Genomic DNA, 15,023 nt, shown 5'->3' on the forward strand with positions numbered 1-15,023 from the left:
TGTGTCACTGTCTCTCCTCCCTGTGTTGTCCATGTATGTTTGGTTCATCATGACAACACTTCCCCGCCGGCAGAAGGTAAACGAGGCGTTCTTACAACGCCGATCCGCCTGCAGCGCTTTCCTTTCTAGCTCCTTTTCTCTCCCCTCCTCTCTTTTATTTCTCTCTCTCTCACTCTAACAGCACCGATGAGACTGAAGTTTGTTGGTTGCATGTGGAAGGCACTGAAGGCACTCTTGAGAGGAGAAAACAGGGCTGGGCATAAAGGAAGGAGGAGAGTTGTCTGTGTTCAGAGGGATGCTGTTCAGATTATCCTGCTTTAATGACGCCGGCATGGCAACGCTCTGAGGGAGGACCGGATGCTGCACGCGGCGCAGCATCCTCCTCGTATAACCTCCGTTGTTATATGCAACACCACTCGATGTGTGTGTATGTTTTCATATGTCCTAACACCCATGGCGAGGTGACGCCATGCAGTCATATATGGCCAGCGCGTACTTTCATTCATATATGACGAAACAAATAACCGTTCCTTGTTTCTGTTGACATCGTAACAACTCTCTTGACTGCGAGTAAGTTTAACAAACACTAATCAACAAATCGAGCGACGTCTTCTTGAGCTATCCGGCATTTGCGATCTCACTTTGTGTGGAGAAATGGACTCAAACCGTCTCTGCACTTGATTACTAGACTAGACTAAACTTGATTGCTTTTTAAATGTAAAAATTATGCAGAAGGTTACAGAAATGCATATGCATGCCAGGAACTGTAAAAAAAGGCTGTTGGAAACTACATTTATCGCTGCGATATATGTTTTGTCGTTGCACTGAAGCTTAACGCACAGAGGGAAAGGCTTTGTGCAGAACCTGTTTTTAGAAAATCAATATTGCCTGCCGTGTCTTAACTATTTGACTGTAAGCGGGCTGCTTTCCCCAGTTTCACCTGCTGGTGGAGCTGTTTAATGACGGGGAGAAAGCCATCAGTCCCACGGGTCAGCCCGCTGGCACCGGGGGCCGGACCCGCCTCAGCATCAAACCGGACAAGGGCCGCGACAAGAGCAGCAAGGAGCACAAGAAGACCGTTGGCTGCCAGGTGGATATCTCTCTCCTGTGCGTTTGTTCTGTGGATGTTTACTGCACACTGCCTGCATACTGCTGTAGGTGTGTCCACAGATGATCCAGCTGCAGTGAAATCTGAATTTTGGTGGATATCAGATATACACTGAATATATACATATATTTATATATTTATTATTATATTTATACATTTATATATATTTATATATGTGTGTATATATTTATACATATATATATATGTATATTTATCTATATATGTATATTTATTTATGTAGATATAATTATTTATATATATTTATGTATATTTATTTATATATAAGTATATTTATATATATATATTTACTTGTATATATAAATATGTATATTTAGTCATATATTTATTTATATAGAAATAATTATTTATATTTATTTATATACAGGACTGTCTCAGAAAATTAGAATATTGTGATAAAGTTCTTTATTTTCTGTAATGCAATTAAAAAAACAAAAATGTCATGCATTCTGGATTCATTACAAATCAACTGAAATATTGCAAGCCTTTTATTCTGATTTATTGCTGATTATGGCTTACAGCTTAAGAAAACTCAAATATCCTATCTCTAAATATTAGAATATCATGAAAAAGTATACTAGTAGGGTATTAAACAAATCACTTGAATTGTCTAATTAACTCGAAACACCTGCAAGGGTTTCCTGAGCCTTGACAAACACTCAGCTGTTATAAATCTTTTTTTTACTTGGTCTGAGGAAATATTAAAATTTTATGAGATAGGATTTTAGAGTTTTCTTAAGCTGTAAGCCATAATCAGCAATATTAAAAGAATAAAAGGCTTGCAATATTTCAGTTGATTTGTAATGAATCCAGAATGCATGACATTTTTGTTTTTTTAATTGCATTACAGAAAATAAAGAACTTCATCACAATATTCTAATTTTCTGAGACAGTCCTGTATGTAGAAATATTTATATATATAGAAATATTTATATATATATATATATACAGTATATATATATAGAAATGAGTTACCCTGTACAATTGTTTAAAGTCATTGCCTTTTATTTTATTACTGCCAGTGGCAAATTGCAGCGACATCAAAATTAAGAAACGATCTTCAATTCTCAGTTGGTTTGAAGGCATAACGATCATTTCCTAATTCCTAATTACACCAGCGAGCGTGTTCCTAACGATGATTAATCCAAAGCTCTAGTTTAAAACCACACAAACGATGGTGACGATTGTTCCTTCTCCAGTTCCGTAACTCGCTGCACATGCTGATGGGCACGTTGAATGCGACGACGCCGCACTACGTACGCTGCATCAAGCCCAACGACTTCAAGATGGCTTTCACGTGAGTCCCCCTCCTCTCCTTTTATTGGTGAAAAAACACATTGTCATATCGTGAGAAGATCACATCCGACATTGAAAGCATATTTCCTGCGTCGGCAGGTTCGACCCGAAGCGTGCGGTGCAGCAGCTCAGAGCATGCGGCGTCCTGGAGACCATCCGCATCTCTGCTGCAGGGTTCCCATCCAGGTACTGACGCACACTGCTGCTGCAGGTGGACGTGTGTGTGTCGTGTCGAGTTTCTGAGCAGGGGGGCCAATAAAAAAAGTGAATCCTCACAACAATGCAGCTCGATGCAGGGTTGGCTTAGATCCTTTTGTTCTTTATCATCTCCATTTTCACAAGTGATGAGACCTGTGATTTTTCTGGCTTCACTTACTGGTCAATATGGATGTTAAAAAACGTGAATTGAGCAGAACCTTTTCAAAGAAAGAAGGATTTTAGTCCAAATTTAAGATCATTTATTTATTTTTATTTTCCCTTGCCTGGAAACCAATTCAATTCCACGTAAATGCATACGCTCATACATATACATCTGCCTTCATCAATTTATTTTGTTTCTTTAAATAAGTACAAAATGTTAAAAAAAAAAAAATTAAAAGCTCATGCACACACACATTTTTATTTATTTATTTTCATTTCTTTTTTCTTTTTCTCAATACTCTGACTTTATTATGATGTTTTGGCCACTGTTTCGTTGTCCTCTAGGTGTCTATGTATTGTCTTATAATAAAATAATTTAAATAAAAGAAAAAAAAGACTTATCAAGTCCTCATGGCTGACTGCTGCTCCGTGTGTCTCAGGTGGACGTACCAGGAGTTCTTCAGCCGGTACCGAGTGCTGATGAAGCAGAAGGATGTGTTACCCGACAAGAAGTTGACGTGCAGAAATGTGATGGAGCAGCTGGTGCAGGTCAGGCTGGGTTTTTACCTTTCCTTCACTCTTAAAGAAATAATCGTTGTTATATATTATGATTCCCATTGTCTATTTGACCTATATATTTAACCGTCTCACTCCCGACCTCTGCTCCCCGTCTTCCTCCAGGACCAGGACAAATACCAGTTTGGTAAGACCAAGATCTTCTTCCGGGCCGGCCAGGTGGCGTACCTGGAGAAGCTGAGGTCGGAGAAGTTGCGCGCGGCCTGCGTTCGCATCCAGAAGACGATTCGCTGCTGGCTGGCGCGCAAGAAGTACCTCCGCAAGCGCAGCGCCGCCATCACCGTCCAGAGGTTCACCAGAGGACACCAGGCTCGCTGGTCAGTCTGCTGAACCCGATCACAACCATTATCGGAACAATGGCACACACACACACACACACACACACACTCATTGTATTCCTTCTAATGGATTGTTTTAAAATGCTGTGTTTGTTTTGATTATTATTGCAGTTGAATTAGTCGCAGGATGAAATACCTAATGTCTAAAATACCTAAAGTTTAAAGTACCTAAAGTCTTTAATACATAAAGTCTTTAAAACATAAAGTCTAAAATACCTAAAGTGTAAAATACATAAAGTCTTTAATACATAAAGTCTTTAATACATAAAGTCTGAAATACCTAAAGTCTAAAATACATAAATTCTAAAATACATAAATTCTAGAATACATAAAGTCTAAAATGCTTAAAGTCTTTAATACCTAAAGTTTAAAGTACCTAAAGACTTTAATACATAAAGTCTTTAATACATAATGTTTTAAATGCCTATAGTCTAAAATACATAAGTTCTTTAATACATAAAGTCTAAAATACCTAAAGTTTAAAGTACCTAAAGTCTTTAATACCTAAAGTTTTTAACACATAAACTCTTGAACACATGAAGTCTTTAATACCTAAAGTCTTTAATACATAGTCTTTAATACATAATGTTTTAAATGCCTATAGTCTAAAATACAAAAGTTATTTAATACATAAAGTCTTTAATACCTAAAGTTTAAAGTACCTAAAGTCTTTAATACCTAAAGTTTTTAACACATAAACTCTTGAACACATGAAGTCTTTAATACCTAAAGTCTTTAATACATAAAGTCTTTAATACATAATGTTTTAAATGCCTATAGTCTAAAATACAAAAGTTATTTAATACATAAAGTCTTTAATACCTAAAGTTTAAAGTACCTAAAGTCTTTAATACCTAAAGTCTTTAACACATAAACTCTTTAATACCTAAACTCTTGAACACAAAGTCTTTAATACATAATGTCTTTAATAACTAAAGTCTTTAATACCTAAACGCTTGAACGCATAAGGACTTTAATACATAATGTCTTTAATAACTAAAGTCTTGATTTCCTAAACTCTTGAACACGTGAAGTCTTGTTCTTCCCTCGGTGAGTTTATCTCTGGTCTCCTCAGCCTCGCTAAGTTCCTGCGCCGCTCGCGGGCGGCCACCGTGATCCAGAAGAACCAGCGCATGTTGGCGGAGAGGAGGCGCTACCGGCAGAAGCAGGCGGCGGCGCTGGTGGTGCAGACGATCCTCCGGGCCTACATGGCCCGGCAGAAGTACCGGGCGGTAAGACCGGCGTCACGAAACGATGCAATACTCCCCGAGCGCCAACACACGGTTTCTCATCTCTCTCTCTCTCTCTCTCTCTCTCTCGCTCTTCCCGCCTGAAGCTGCTGCGCGAGCACATGGCCGTGATCATCCAGAAGCGCGTCCGCGGCTGGCTGGCGCGCCGCTGGTACGCGCTCTGCCTCGTCTCCATCGTCTACCTGCAGTGCTGCTTCCGCCGGATGAAGGCCCGGCGGCAGCTGAAGAAGCTGAAGATCGAGGCGCGCTCGGTGGAGCACTTCAAGAAGCTCAACAAGGGCATGGAGAACAAGATCATGCAGCTGCAGAGGAAACTCGACGAGCAGGTGAGGAGGAGGAGGAGGAGGAGGAGTTTTTATTGATGCAGAAATACCTAAAGTATAACATACCTAAAGTACATAAAGTCTGACATACATAAGTAGAAAATACGTTAAGTCTATAGTACCTAAAGTCTAAAGTACATAACGTTTAAAGTACCTAAATTTGAACATACCTATAGTCTAACATACCTATAGTTTAACATACCTATAGTCTAACATACCTATAGTCTAACATACCTATAGTTGAACATACCTATAGTCTAACATACCTATAGTCTAACATACCTATAGTTTAACATACCTATAGTTTAACATACCTATAGTCTAACATACCTATAGTCTAACATACCTATAGTTTAACATACCTATAGTCTAACATACCTATAGTCTAACATACCTATAGTTTAACATACCTATAGTTTAACATACCTATAGTCTAACATACCTATAGTTTAACATACCTATAGTCTAACATACCTATAGTCTAACATACCTATAGTCTAACATACCTATAGTTTAACATACCTATAGTCTAACATACCTATAGTTTAACATACCTATAGTTTAACATACCTATAGTCTAACATACCTATAGTCTAACATACCTATAGTCTAACATACCTATAGTCTAACATACCTATAGTTTAACATACCTATAGTTTAACATACCTATAGTCTAACATACCTATAGTTTAACATACCTATAGTTTAACATACCTATAGTCTAACATACCTATAGTTTAACATACCTATAGTTTAACATACCTATAGTCTAACAAACCTATAGTCTAACATACCTATAGTCTAACATACCTATAGTTTAACATACCTATAGTCTAACATACCTATAGTTTAACATACCTATAGTTTAACATACCTATAGTCTAAAGTTATTATAAGTATAAAGTACCTATAGTCTAAAGTACATAAAGGTGTTCAATACTTCTCCCTATATATTTTGTTTTTCGTCTCCGCGCCTCCAGAACAAGGAGAAGCGATTGGTCAACGAGAAGCTGGTCGCCCTGGAGATCACCACGACGACGGAGAGCGAGAAGCTTCGCGGCGAGCTGGGCCGTCTGCGCGGCGTGGAGGAGGACGCCAAGATCAAAGGCGTCCGCGTGACCTCGCTGCTGGAGGAGCTGGAGAAGCTGAGGAAGGAGCTGAGCTCCACCCAGAAGGAGAAGAAGAGCATCGAGGACTGGGCGCTGACCTACCGGAGCGAGATGGAGACGGTCAGGGGGGGGGCACACCTGATGGGGGGGGGGGGTGTATGTGTGGGGGGGGTGCATACACATATATGTGTGTTTGTGTGTATATATATATGTATGTATGTGTAGGTATATATATATATGTGTATGTATATATACATATATATATATATCTGTGTATATATATACACACACATATATATTATATATATATACATTATGTGTGTGTATATATATATATATGTATATATATATATGTATATATATATTTATGTATATAGATGTGTATATATATACACTACCGTTCAAAAGTTTGGGGTCATCCAGACAATTTCGTGTCTTCCATGAAAACTCCCTTTTATTTATCAAATGAATTGAAAATCGAATAGAAAATATAGTCAAGACATTGACAAGGTTAGAAATAATGATTAATATTTGAAGTATTAATTTTGTTCTTCAAACTTCAAGCTCAAAGGAAGGCCAGTTGTATAGCTTATATCACCAGCATAACTGTTTTCAGCTGTGCTAACATAATTGCACAAGGGTTGCACAGTGAAGGATTATTTTTTTGCGTGTGCGTGTGTGTGTGTGTGGGTGTGTGTGTAGATGGTCTCGGAGCTGAAGGAACAGAACGGCTCGCTGAAGAAGGAGAAAACGACCTGAACAGATTGATTCAGGAACAGAGTCAGCAGATGACAGGTAGGAGAACGCCTAAAGCCATCCATCCGTCCATCTATCCATCCATCCACCCATCCATCTATCCATCCATCTATCCATCCATCCATCCATCTATCCATCCACTTATCCATCCATCCATCCGTCTCCTAAATGTTTCTCTCCGTGACCCTTCCAGAGAAAATGGTCCGTGCGATCGCGGAGGAGACCCAGCAGCTGCAGACCAACCTGAACGAGGAGCGGTCTCGGTACCAGAACCTGCTGACGGAGCACCGTCGCCTGGAGGAGAAACACGACGACCTGAAGGAGGAGTTGGTTTCCACGGTGAGGAACACACACACACACACACACCGAGGTTCCTTCAAAACAAGAGCTCAACATTGAGCATGAACTGAGATCGGCTTTTCTGCTGTTGCCCTTCAAAACAAAAGCTCAACATCGAGCATGAATTGAGAGTGGCCGTATCAAGCCTGTTTAAAAAAAGATTTAGAGTGGAAGGCAGGCTCATTTCAGCCACTAATATGAATAAGACACGCATTTCTGCACTCATTTGGTTTTGTACAGGTTGCACGTTATTGTTTTGAAAAGTATGCAGTGTAAAATATTCGTTATTCCACTTATTGTTATTATCTTGAAAATATATCCAATGCAAAACTGGTTAATTGCAGCCGTAATAAGCAATTTGTATAACTTTATTTGCATTGTTCTAACAAAGGGATTGCACATTTTGTTTTACTTGAAAGTGATCGCAAATTTCTTTATTCTATTATTTGATAATAACAACATGTTATTTCAATAAAATGTCAGCGTGGAGCATTTAGTTGTGATTTTTTTTTTTTTAAGTTAGAGAACCGCTGAAAAAGGTTGACGTTTCTCTCTCTGGTCTGCAGAACGTCTCCAAGCCCGGCCACCGGAGAACAGATTCCACCCACAGCAGCAACGAGTCCGAGTACACGTACAACTCCGAGACCGCCGAATTGGAAGAAGGTTCCCGCGCTGCCGAGGTAAGAGCGCGTCGGCATTCGGTAACCCGGTCGCGTCGAACGAGCGGAATCGTCGCGTCGAACGAGCGGAATCGTCGCCTCGGTGCTCATGCCGCTTCCTTCGTCCTGCAGGACGTGACTCGGGGCAACGACACCTCGCTGACCCTCAAGCTGCAGAAACGTCTCACGGAGCTGGAGCAGGAGAAGCAGTCGCTGCGCAACGAGCTGGAGAACAAAGAGGACCAGTTCCAGCGGGCTAGAGCCAGGGTACCCACGCCCCCACTCTGACATATACCAAACTGTTATTAATGTAGATAGTAACAAATATTTTTTAAATGTCCAACTTCAGAAAACATGAGATGATCTCTTTTTGTTGAATATTGTTCTTTAACCTTCCTGTTACCTTTCGGGTCAATTTGACCCCATTCAATGTTTAACGTCGGTGTTCTTTGGGGTCAATTTGACCCCAGGCTGTTTTTCACTGTGTCAAACATATAAGAAATATCAACTTTTTTATATATTTAACCCTCCTGTCGCCTTCGGGTCAATTTGACACGATTCAATGTTTAATGTCGGTGTTCTTTCGGGAGTCAACAAACAAACATAAAGTACCTCACACTTAAACTTGGAAAACAATATTAATTCTAATAATTTTCTGGAGATTTTAATAGCTGGGGTCATATTGACCTCAAGGGTAAAATATGTTAGTAAATATAAAGGTAACAGGAGGGTTAAACATTGAATCGGGTCAAATTGACCCGAAGGCAACAGGAGGGTTAAAGGGCTATTTAGGTAGTCAACAAACAAACATGAAGTACCTCACACTTAAACTTGGGAAGCAATATTAATTCTAATAATTTTCTGGAGGTTTTAATTGCTGGGGTCAAATTGACCCCGAGGGTAAAATATGTTAGTAAATGTTAAGGTAACAAGAGGGTTAAATGGGATGTTCCTGTCAGTATGCTGTGTGCTTTACATCTCTCAGCTTCATCATTTATTTCAAATTTTTATTTTTTTAAAGAGAGACATCACCAATAAGCTTCATTTAAGTGTGTTTAAACATACAGTAATATGTGTATACTACCTCATGGAATGCTTTCTAAAGCCAGAATATACATATGTAAGCATGTAATAACACAGTATTAGAAAAAGAATACTTTTCTTTACACTTTTTATGATTCATTGATATAATAAGAGGCTTTGCATCCTCATGTACGTAATGTAAACGCCTCATTACACAGTAAGGTTATTTTCAGGCCCTGATCTTATTCTTTAACACCTCTTCATCGCCACGTTTCGCTTGTTTCAGGACGACGTTGAGTTCAAAAAGGCTCGCGGGGCCGAGCTGGAGTACGAGTCCCTCAAGGTGAGCTACCAGAGGACCAGGATGTAGAAATGTAACACATGCCTCCTCACTGTTTCCAGATGTTGACGCGATATAAAGCCAGACACCTTCTTTCATGACGGTGTTTTCCCGCCACACTGAATCTTTTCACTTCTCAGCGCCAGGAGCTGGAGTCGGAGAACAGGAAGCTGAAGCACGACCTGGTGGACATCAGGCGAAGCCTGCTGGGTAACGCAGCTAAAGGCGCCGGGGCTCCGGGCTCCCCGGCCTACAAGGTGGTCTTGGAGCAGCTCAACTCCTCCTGTGAGGAGCTGGAGGTCCGTAAGGAGGAGGTGCTGATCCTGCGCTCCCAGCTGGTCAGCCAAAAGGAGGCAATGCACCACAAGGTAGCAGAACCGTTAACCGCCGGGACAGTTCATCATCCTTCACCACGGGAAACTGTAATAACAATAATCATCCACGTAATTAAACATGGAGCTCGATTTAGGTGGATGTCACCTTCCTGTGTGTTGTGTTTCCACCGGTGTCTGCTTCTCCGTTTGTCTATTTGTTTGCACAAACCCCCCCCCCCCCAGAAAAATGACTAATGGTTCAGGCCTAAAGATCCCAAAGCCTTGGACATTACTTGTCATTTAAACTCTTATTTACGGGATTTAGGCTCACACGTTATTATTTATGGACGCTGTACGTTGATGTTGTGTTCACTGCACCGTCGGTGTGTCTAACTCTCCTGTCTCCACCTTCTCTCCTCCATCCATGGTTTCCCACAGGATGAGAAGGTACAGTTTAAAAACTGCGTCGCGCATGCGTGTTCACCACAACGTGTTGTCTTGCATGTATAACAAACCTCCGTAGGTAAGAAATCTGATCCAGTCATCAAAAGTATATTTCATCTGAGTGATGGCCAGCAGCAGGACCGAAAACTCATTTGCAATAACTTAAAGTATAATTAAAAACATCTGTATTTCTGGTGGCTTTTCAATAGTGGAGGCTTCTTATTCTTCTTTTTTTACTAGAAGCTGCTCAAATATGACTTCTTATTGGGTCTCACAGAGAGTTTAGTGAAAGAAAACAACACTAACTTCAGTACCTACAGATTAAAAAATAGATATTTTAGTGATTTTAAACAAGCTTTACTTGCACTTGCTCTTTTCTCTCTGCCACCACTAGAGGGAGCAGGTTGAGCGATAGTGGTGACAACAAAAGAATCCTAAAATGCTTTGACGTTACATTTATGAGATGTACCCGGCGGTGTGAGAGCATTCAGGGAGAGTGTTCCCTCCACAGTGTGACAACAATTTGGAGGGAACCATAACAAGAAACCCCAAAAGTGCATCTGTAAAATCACAGAGGAAAGAAAAAGATCAGTTTTTTTACTTTAGGAGACTTTACACACACACACACACACACACACACACACACACACACACACACACACTGATGATCTCATCTATCAAGTCCACTGTCTTCTATGTCTTCTATGAATGAATGCAGTCACCTATATGTAGCTGTGTTATACTGCAGCTACAAAGACTCACATATATGTAGCTGTGTTATACTGCAGCTACAAAGACTCACATATATGTAGCTGTGTTATACTGCAGCTACAAAGACTCACATATATGTAGCTGTGTTATACTGCAGCTACAAAGACTCACATATATGTATCTGTGTTATACTGCAGCTACAAAGACTCACATATATGTAGCTGTGATATACTGCAGCTACAAAGACTCGCATATATGTATCTGTGTTATACTGCAGCTACAAAGACTCGCATATATGTAGCTGTGTTATACTGCAGCTACACAGACTCACATATATGTAACTGTTATATTGCAGCTACACAGACTCACATATATGTAGCTGTGTTATACTGCAGCTACAAAGACTCACATATATGTATCTGTGTTATACTGCAGCTACAAAGACTTGCATATATGTAGCTGTGTTATACTGCAGCTACAAAGACTCATATATATGTAGCTGTGTTATACTGCAGCTACAAAGTCTCACATATATGTAGTTGTGTTATATTGCAGCTACAAAGACTCACATATATGTAGCTGTGTTATACTGCAGCTACAAAGACTCAGGGATATGTAGCTGCGGTACACCTGGACTGCGTGACGCCGGCTCCCGTCGCTGCGCTTTCGACTCCTTCCACATCTCGTTCATCTTGGTGTTTTCCTCTCTCCGCCCTCCTCCAGGAGACCATGACGGAGCCGTCCGTCTTCGTCGAGGACGTGTCCAAACTGAAGAACGCCGGTGAACTCAAGCAGGCGTACATGGGCCTCAAAGACACCAACAGGTACTTCTCGTGCAGCCGGGTCTCCTCCCCAAATCTCCAGGTCTCCAACATTCACCCAAAGCAACCGACCCCCCCCCCCCCCCCCCCCCCCGACATCTCTCCTCTTCGTATCTTACCGAGCTCACGCTCCGTTATCGATATATCGCCCGTGAAATTATGTGCGAAAAGTGTGTGTGTGTGTGTGTGTGTTTTTGTGAACGCTGCCTTGTCCCGTGCAGATCTCCTCGGTTCACGCGTAAGACGTCGGAAGTCAGTGACCTCCTGAGTAGGCTGAGGTAACCCGTGAGACGTGGCCCATGCATGGTGGAGGCGGAGCGTGCATGGCCACCGAGTCGGACGTGTCACCGATGTTACCCGAAGCTGACGGTGCTGATGAAAAGCTTCTGGGGGGGGGGGGGGGGCTCGGCGTGGCGTTTTCTGCCCTAACTGCATGTCGAGATAATGTCAAAGGTCTCACGTGGGCTCTAACGGACTGTGGTCGGCGGTATTTGAACTCAAGGAATGTGTGGCTTTAGGGAAGTCTGCATGGGATGTTACGCATCGGCATGGAGCACCGAGCCTCTGGAACGGAAAGGTCGTTTTTTTAAAAGCTCCGGTCTGTTTTTTTGGAGATGCTGCAGAACTCTATATTTACAAAAGTATGCAGCATGACAGCATGGACATGTCTGAGCTACAACAACAACAACAAAAAAGCAGGTGTTCATGCAATCTTCAGTTGTAGTTTAACCTTTTTATTAACGCATAGATTTAAAGCTCAACTTCCTCCTGCACTGACTTCTCTTGGATGTCGCTGTGGGAGGCCTCCTCTCCTCTCTCCTCTCTCCTCTCTCCTCTCTCAGCTTCTCTGGAATGAGTTTGGCATAACTCCTGCATGAAAAGCCCCACTTTGTTTTCTTTTGTTTTGTCGAAGCAGAGATGCACAGCGCACTTTTTCAATTAATTGAACGTCAATATACACCTTTCTTTTTTCTTTTTTTCTCCCGTTAAAATGCGTTTCATCCAATTGGCCGTAGAGTCCTCCACACAGGATGTCAAAGCGACACACTAGGTAGCCAGCTATACAACATATTCTCTGTTACAACGCAACAGCGTGAGTGTACCTATACACTTAAAGGTACAGTGTCGAGGGAAACTCTTCACATTGTTACTTGCCCAGAACTCTGCGCTGTGCATCGCTGCCTTCACACCGCCTCCTCCCTTTTGTTCCTTGTGACCGTCTCTGTTCACACACTGGCACACAGAGTGTTGAGGCTGCATTCAGACAGTTTAGGATCCACAGATGTTGAAATCATCAGCGCCCTAAAAACTGAAGAATCTGTGGGTGTAAAAAATCCTTATGGCATCGAAAGTTTCCACTTTGACTTGCGTGATTATATATCGTATAAATTAAAGCTACTGAGAGGAACTTTTATTTCGGAGCCTCTGCTGCCAGGCGTATTAAAGCATCAGCATTAAATTGAGACTGTTTTTTTTGGAACTTTAACCTTTTAGAAACCGACCTATTGTTTAGGTTTCTGCTCAACATAACATACCCAAACTAAAAAAGGGTGTATCTCTGCAACCACACACAAAGGCTATTTGAATAATGTTGGTGTTATAATAACAGCAACACATGTGAGCTTGTGTTCAGATGTGTACATATTTGTCTATATGTTACAGGTTAAGAGTGAATACGAATAAAACACAGCAAAAATGGAAGTTTCAGGTTCGCCTAGGGAAAAGAAGCACTTTCAGGATGAATATCTCTGGGAAGGATGCAGTGTAAAAGTTTAAACTAACCCAGATCATAGCACAATATGTGAACAGTCTCTCTGCAAAGTTTGACTCTGAACAAGTGAAGCAGAACAAAGTTCGAGAGTTTTTAGTAAAGTAAAGAGATTTTCCTCTAGTCACATTTAGTAACTCCACATAACGCATCAAATTAAACATTTGGGAGTTTTTTCCACATTCATAATGCAGACGACTCAGATAGGGAGACAAAGGCATATTACTGTTGTCTTGCACATCTCTTTCCTCTGACTAAAACCATCCCGCATTTTTAATTTCTGTGGTTGTTTGTCCCGTGTTCCCTGTGTGTGTTGTGTGTCGGTCAGGTCTGCCGCTCCAGACTTCCATGAGCTGAATGAGGACGGGGAGCTGTGGCTGGTTAGTCAGGGCTTAAAGGAAACCATCAGGTGGAACTGGGTTTTTTGATTTACACGTTTTGCCTCTTTTTCACAGGGAAGAATGTGTGCTGCTGTTTCTTTTCTTCGTTCACCTCTTTTCTCACTTTTAGCGAGCGTTTCTCTCACGTCTTTGAATTTCTTCGTAGGACATGTAAGACGTGTGACCTGGGTGTTGTTAGCTACTCTCGGCATACTTTATGTTCCATGCATTTTGGCCCCAGAGCTCATCAGATGGGCTCCGCCCACGTGAACAGGTTTGGTGTCGTGTTATAGAGTTATCATAAGATAAGATTAGAGGTGTTTATTGTTATTGTTGTTATACAAGTATATCATATACTCTACTTGGGTGCTATCAATATTTTTGGCACAACTGAAGATTTGCCCAGTTGTTTTTATTCACACTCTCTTCTGACAGTACTTCACAGGTCGTTGTGTGCTCATCACAGACACTATTTTATTTTTATTTTTATTTTTTTCCAATATTTTATTTTATTTATGCAATATTTTATTTATTTTACAATGCAAGAAAACATGCAGAGCATACAGAGCACACTACATTAAATATTACAGAAAATTGCACAACAAGTTGGGAAAAACAAAAAAATAAAAATACACAAGTGGATGAAATAAAATTAATTAAATAAATAAAGTAAACAGATAATTCCCCCACCCAAAGAGAGAGAGAGAAAGGAAAAAAAGGTTGGTGCATAGGATGATGACCCAGCACAGGTACCACAATGACACAGCGCATAATTCAGAGCTCCAAATAGTTATAGTCCTTCGGTAAATAAGGCTGCCAGATATTATAAAATAATTCACAGATGTTTTTTAACGTATAATCATTTATTCAAAGTTTTGAGTGATTTTTCACTTTTTTTCCCAGAATTGTTCTCGATCTTGCCACTAACCCGGTTTTACTCACTCATAAAGACAGTCTGTAAAATATTAACTTTAATATTCACTGCAGAGCTTCGTGGATTAGAATTGCCATCCGCTCAGTTGTGTTTCATGACCAACATCTTTTAGTTCAAACACTTTCTGCATAGCTTTATTATTTATTTGCTAAAGTC

The 15,023-nt window shown here is 40.7% G+C and overlaps 1 protein-coding gene across 1 annotated transcript in view; it reads left to right on the top strand.

Moving 5' to 3' along the window:
• myo5aa (myosin VAa) overlaps positions 1 to 15,023 on the top strand; it is a 60,988-nt gene that overhangs the window by 35,350 nt on the left and 10,615 nt on the right. The window contains 18 exon segments of the mRNA XM_056412710.1: positions 935 to 1,090; positions 2,326 to 2,423; positions 2,522 to 2,608; positions 3,223 to 3,331; positions 3,464 to 3,675; positions 4,772 to 4,928; positions 5,033 to 5,272; positions 6,250 to 6,498; positions 7,081 to 7,129; positions 7,132 to 7,173; positions 7,328 to 7,473; positions 8,040 to 8,153; positions 8,265 to 8,399; positions 9,442 to 9,498; positions 9,636 to 9,863; positions 10,248 to 10,256; positions 11,688 to 11,788; positions 13,882 to 13,962. Coding sequence (XP_056268685.1) covers positions 935 to 1,090; positions 2,326 to 2,423; positions 2,522 to 2,608; positions 3,223 to 3,331; positions 3,464 to 3,675; positions 4,772 to 4,928; positions 5,033 to 5,272; positions 6,250 to 6,498; positions 7,081 to 7,129; positions 7,132 to 7,173; positions 7,328 to 7,473; positions 8,040 to 8,153; positions 8,265 to 8,399; positions 9,442 to 9,498; positions 9,636 to 9,863; positions 10,248 to 10,256; positions 11,688 to 11,788; positions 13,882 to 13,962 — 2,270 coding nt within the window.

This window comes from Pseudoliparis swirei, chromosome 4, assembly GCF_029220125.1.
Source record: "Pseudoliparis swirei isolate HS2019 ecotype Mariana Trench chromosome 4, NWPU_hadal_v1, whole genome shotgun sequence".
Taxonomy (NCBI): Eukaryota; Metazoa; Chordata; class Actinopteri; order Perciformes; family Liparidae; genus Pseudoliparis; species Pseudoliparis swirei.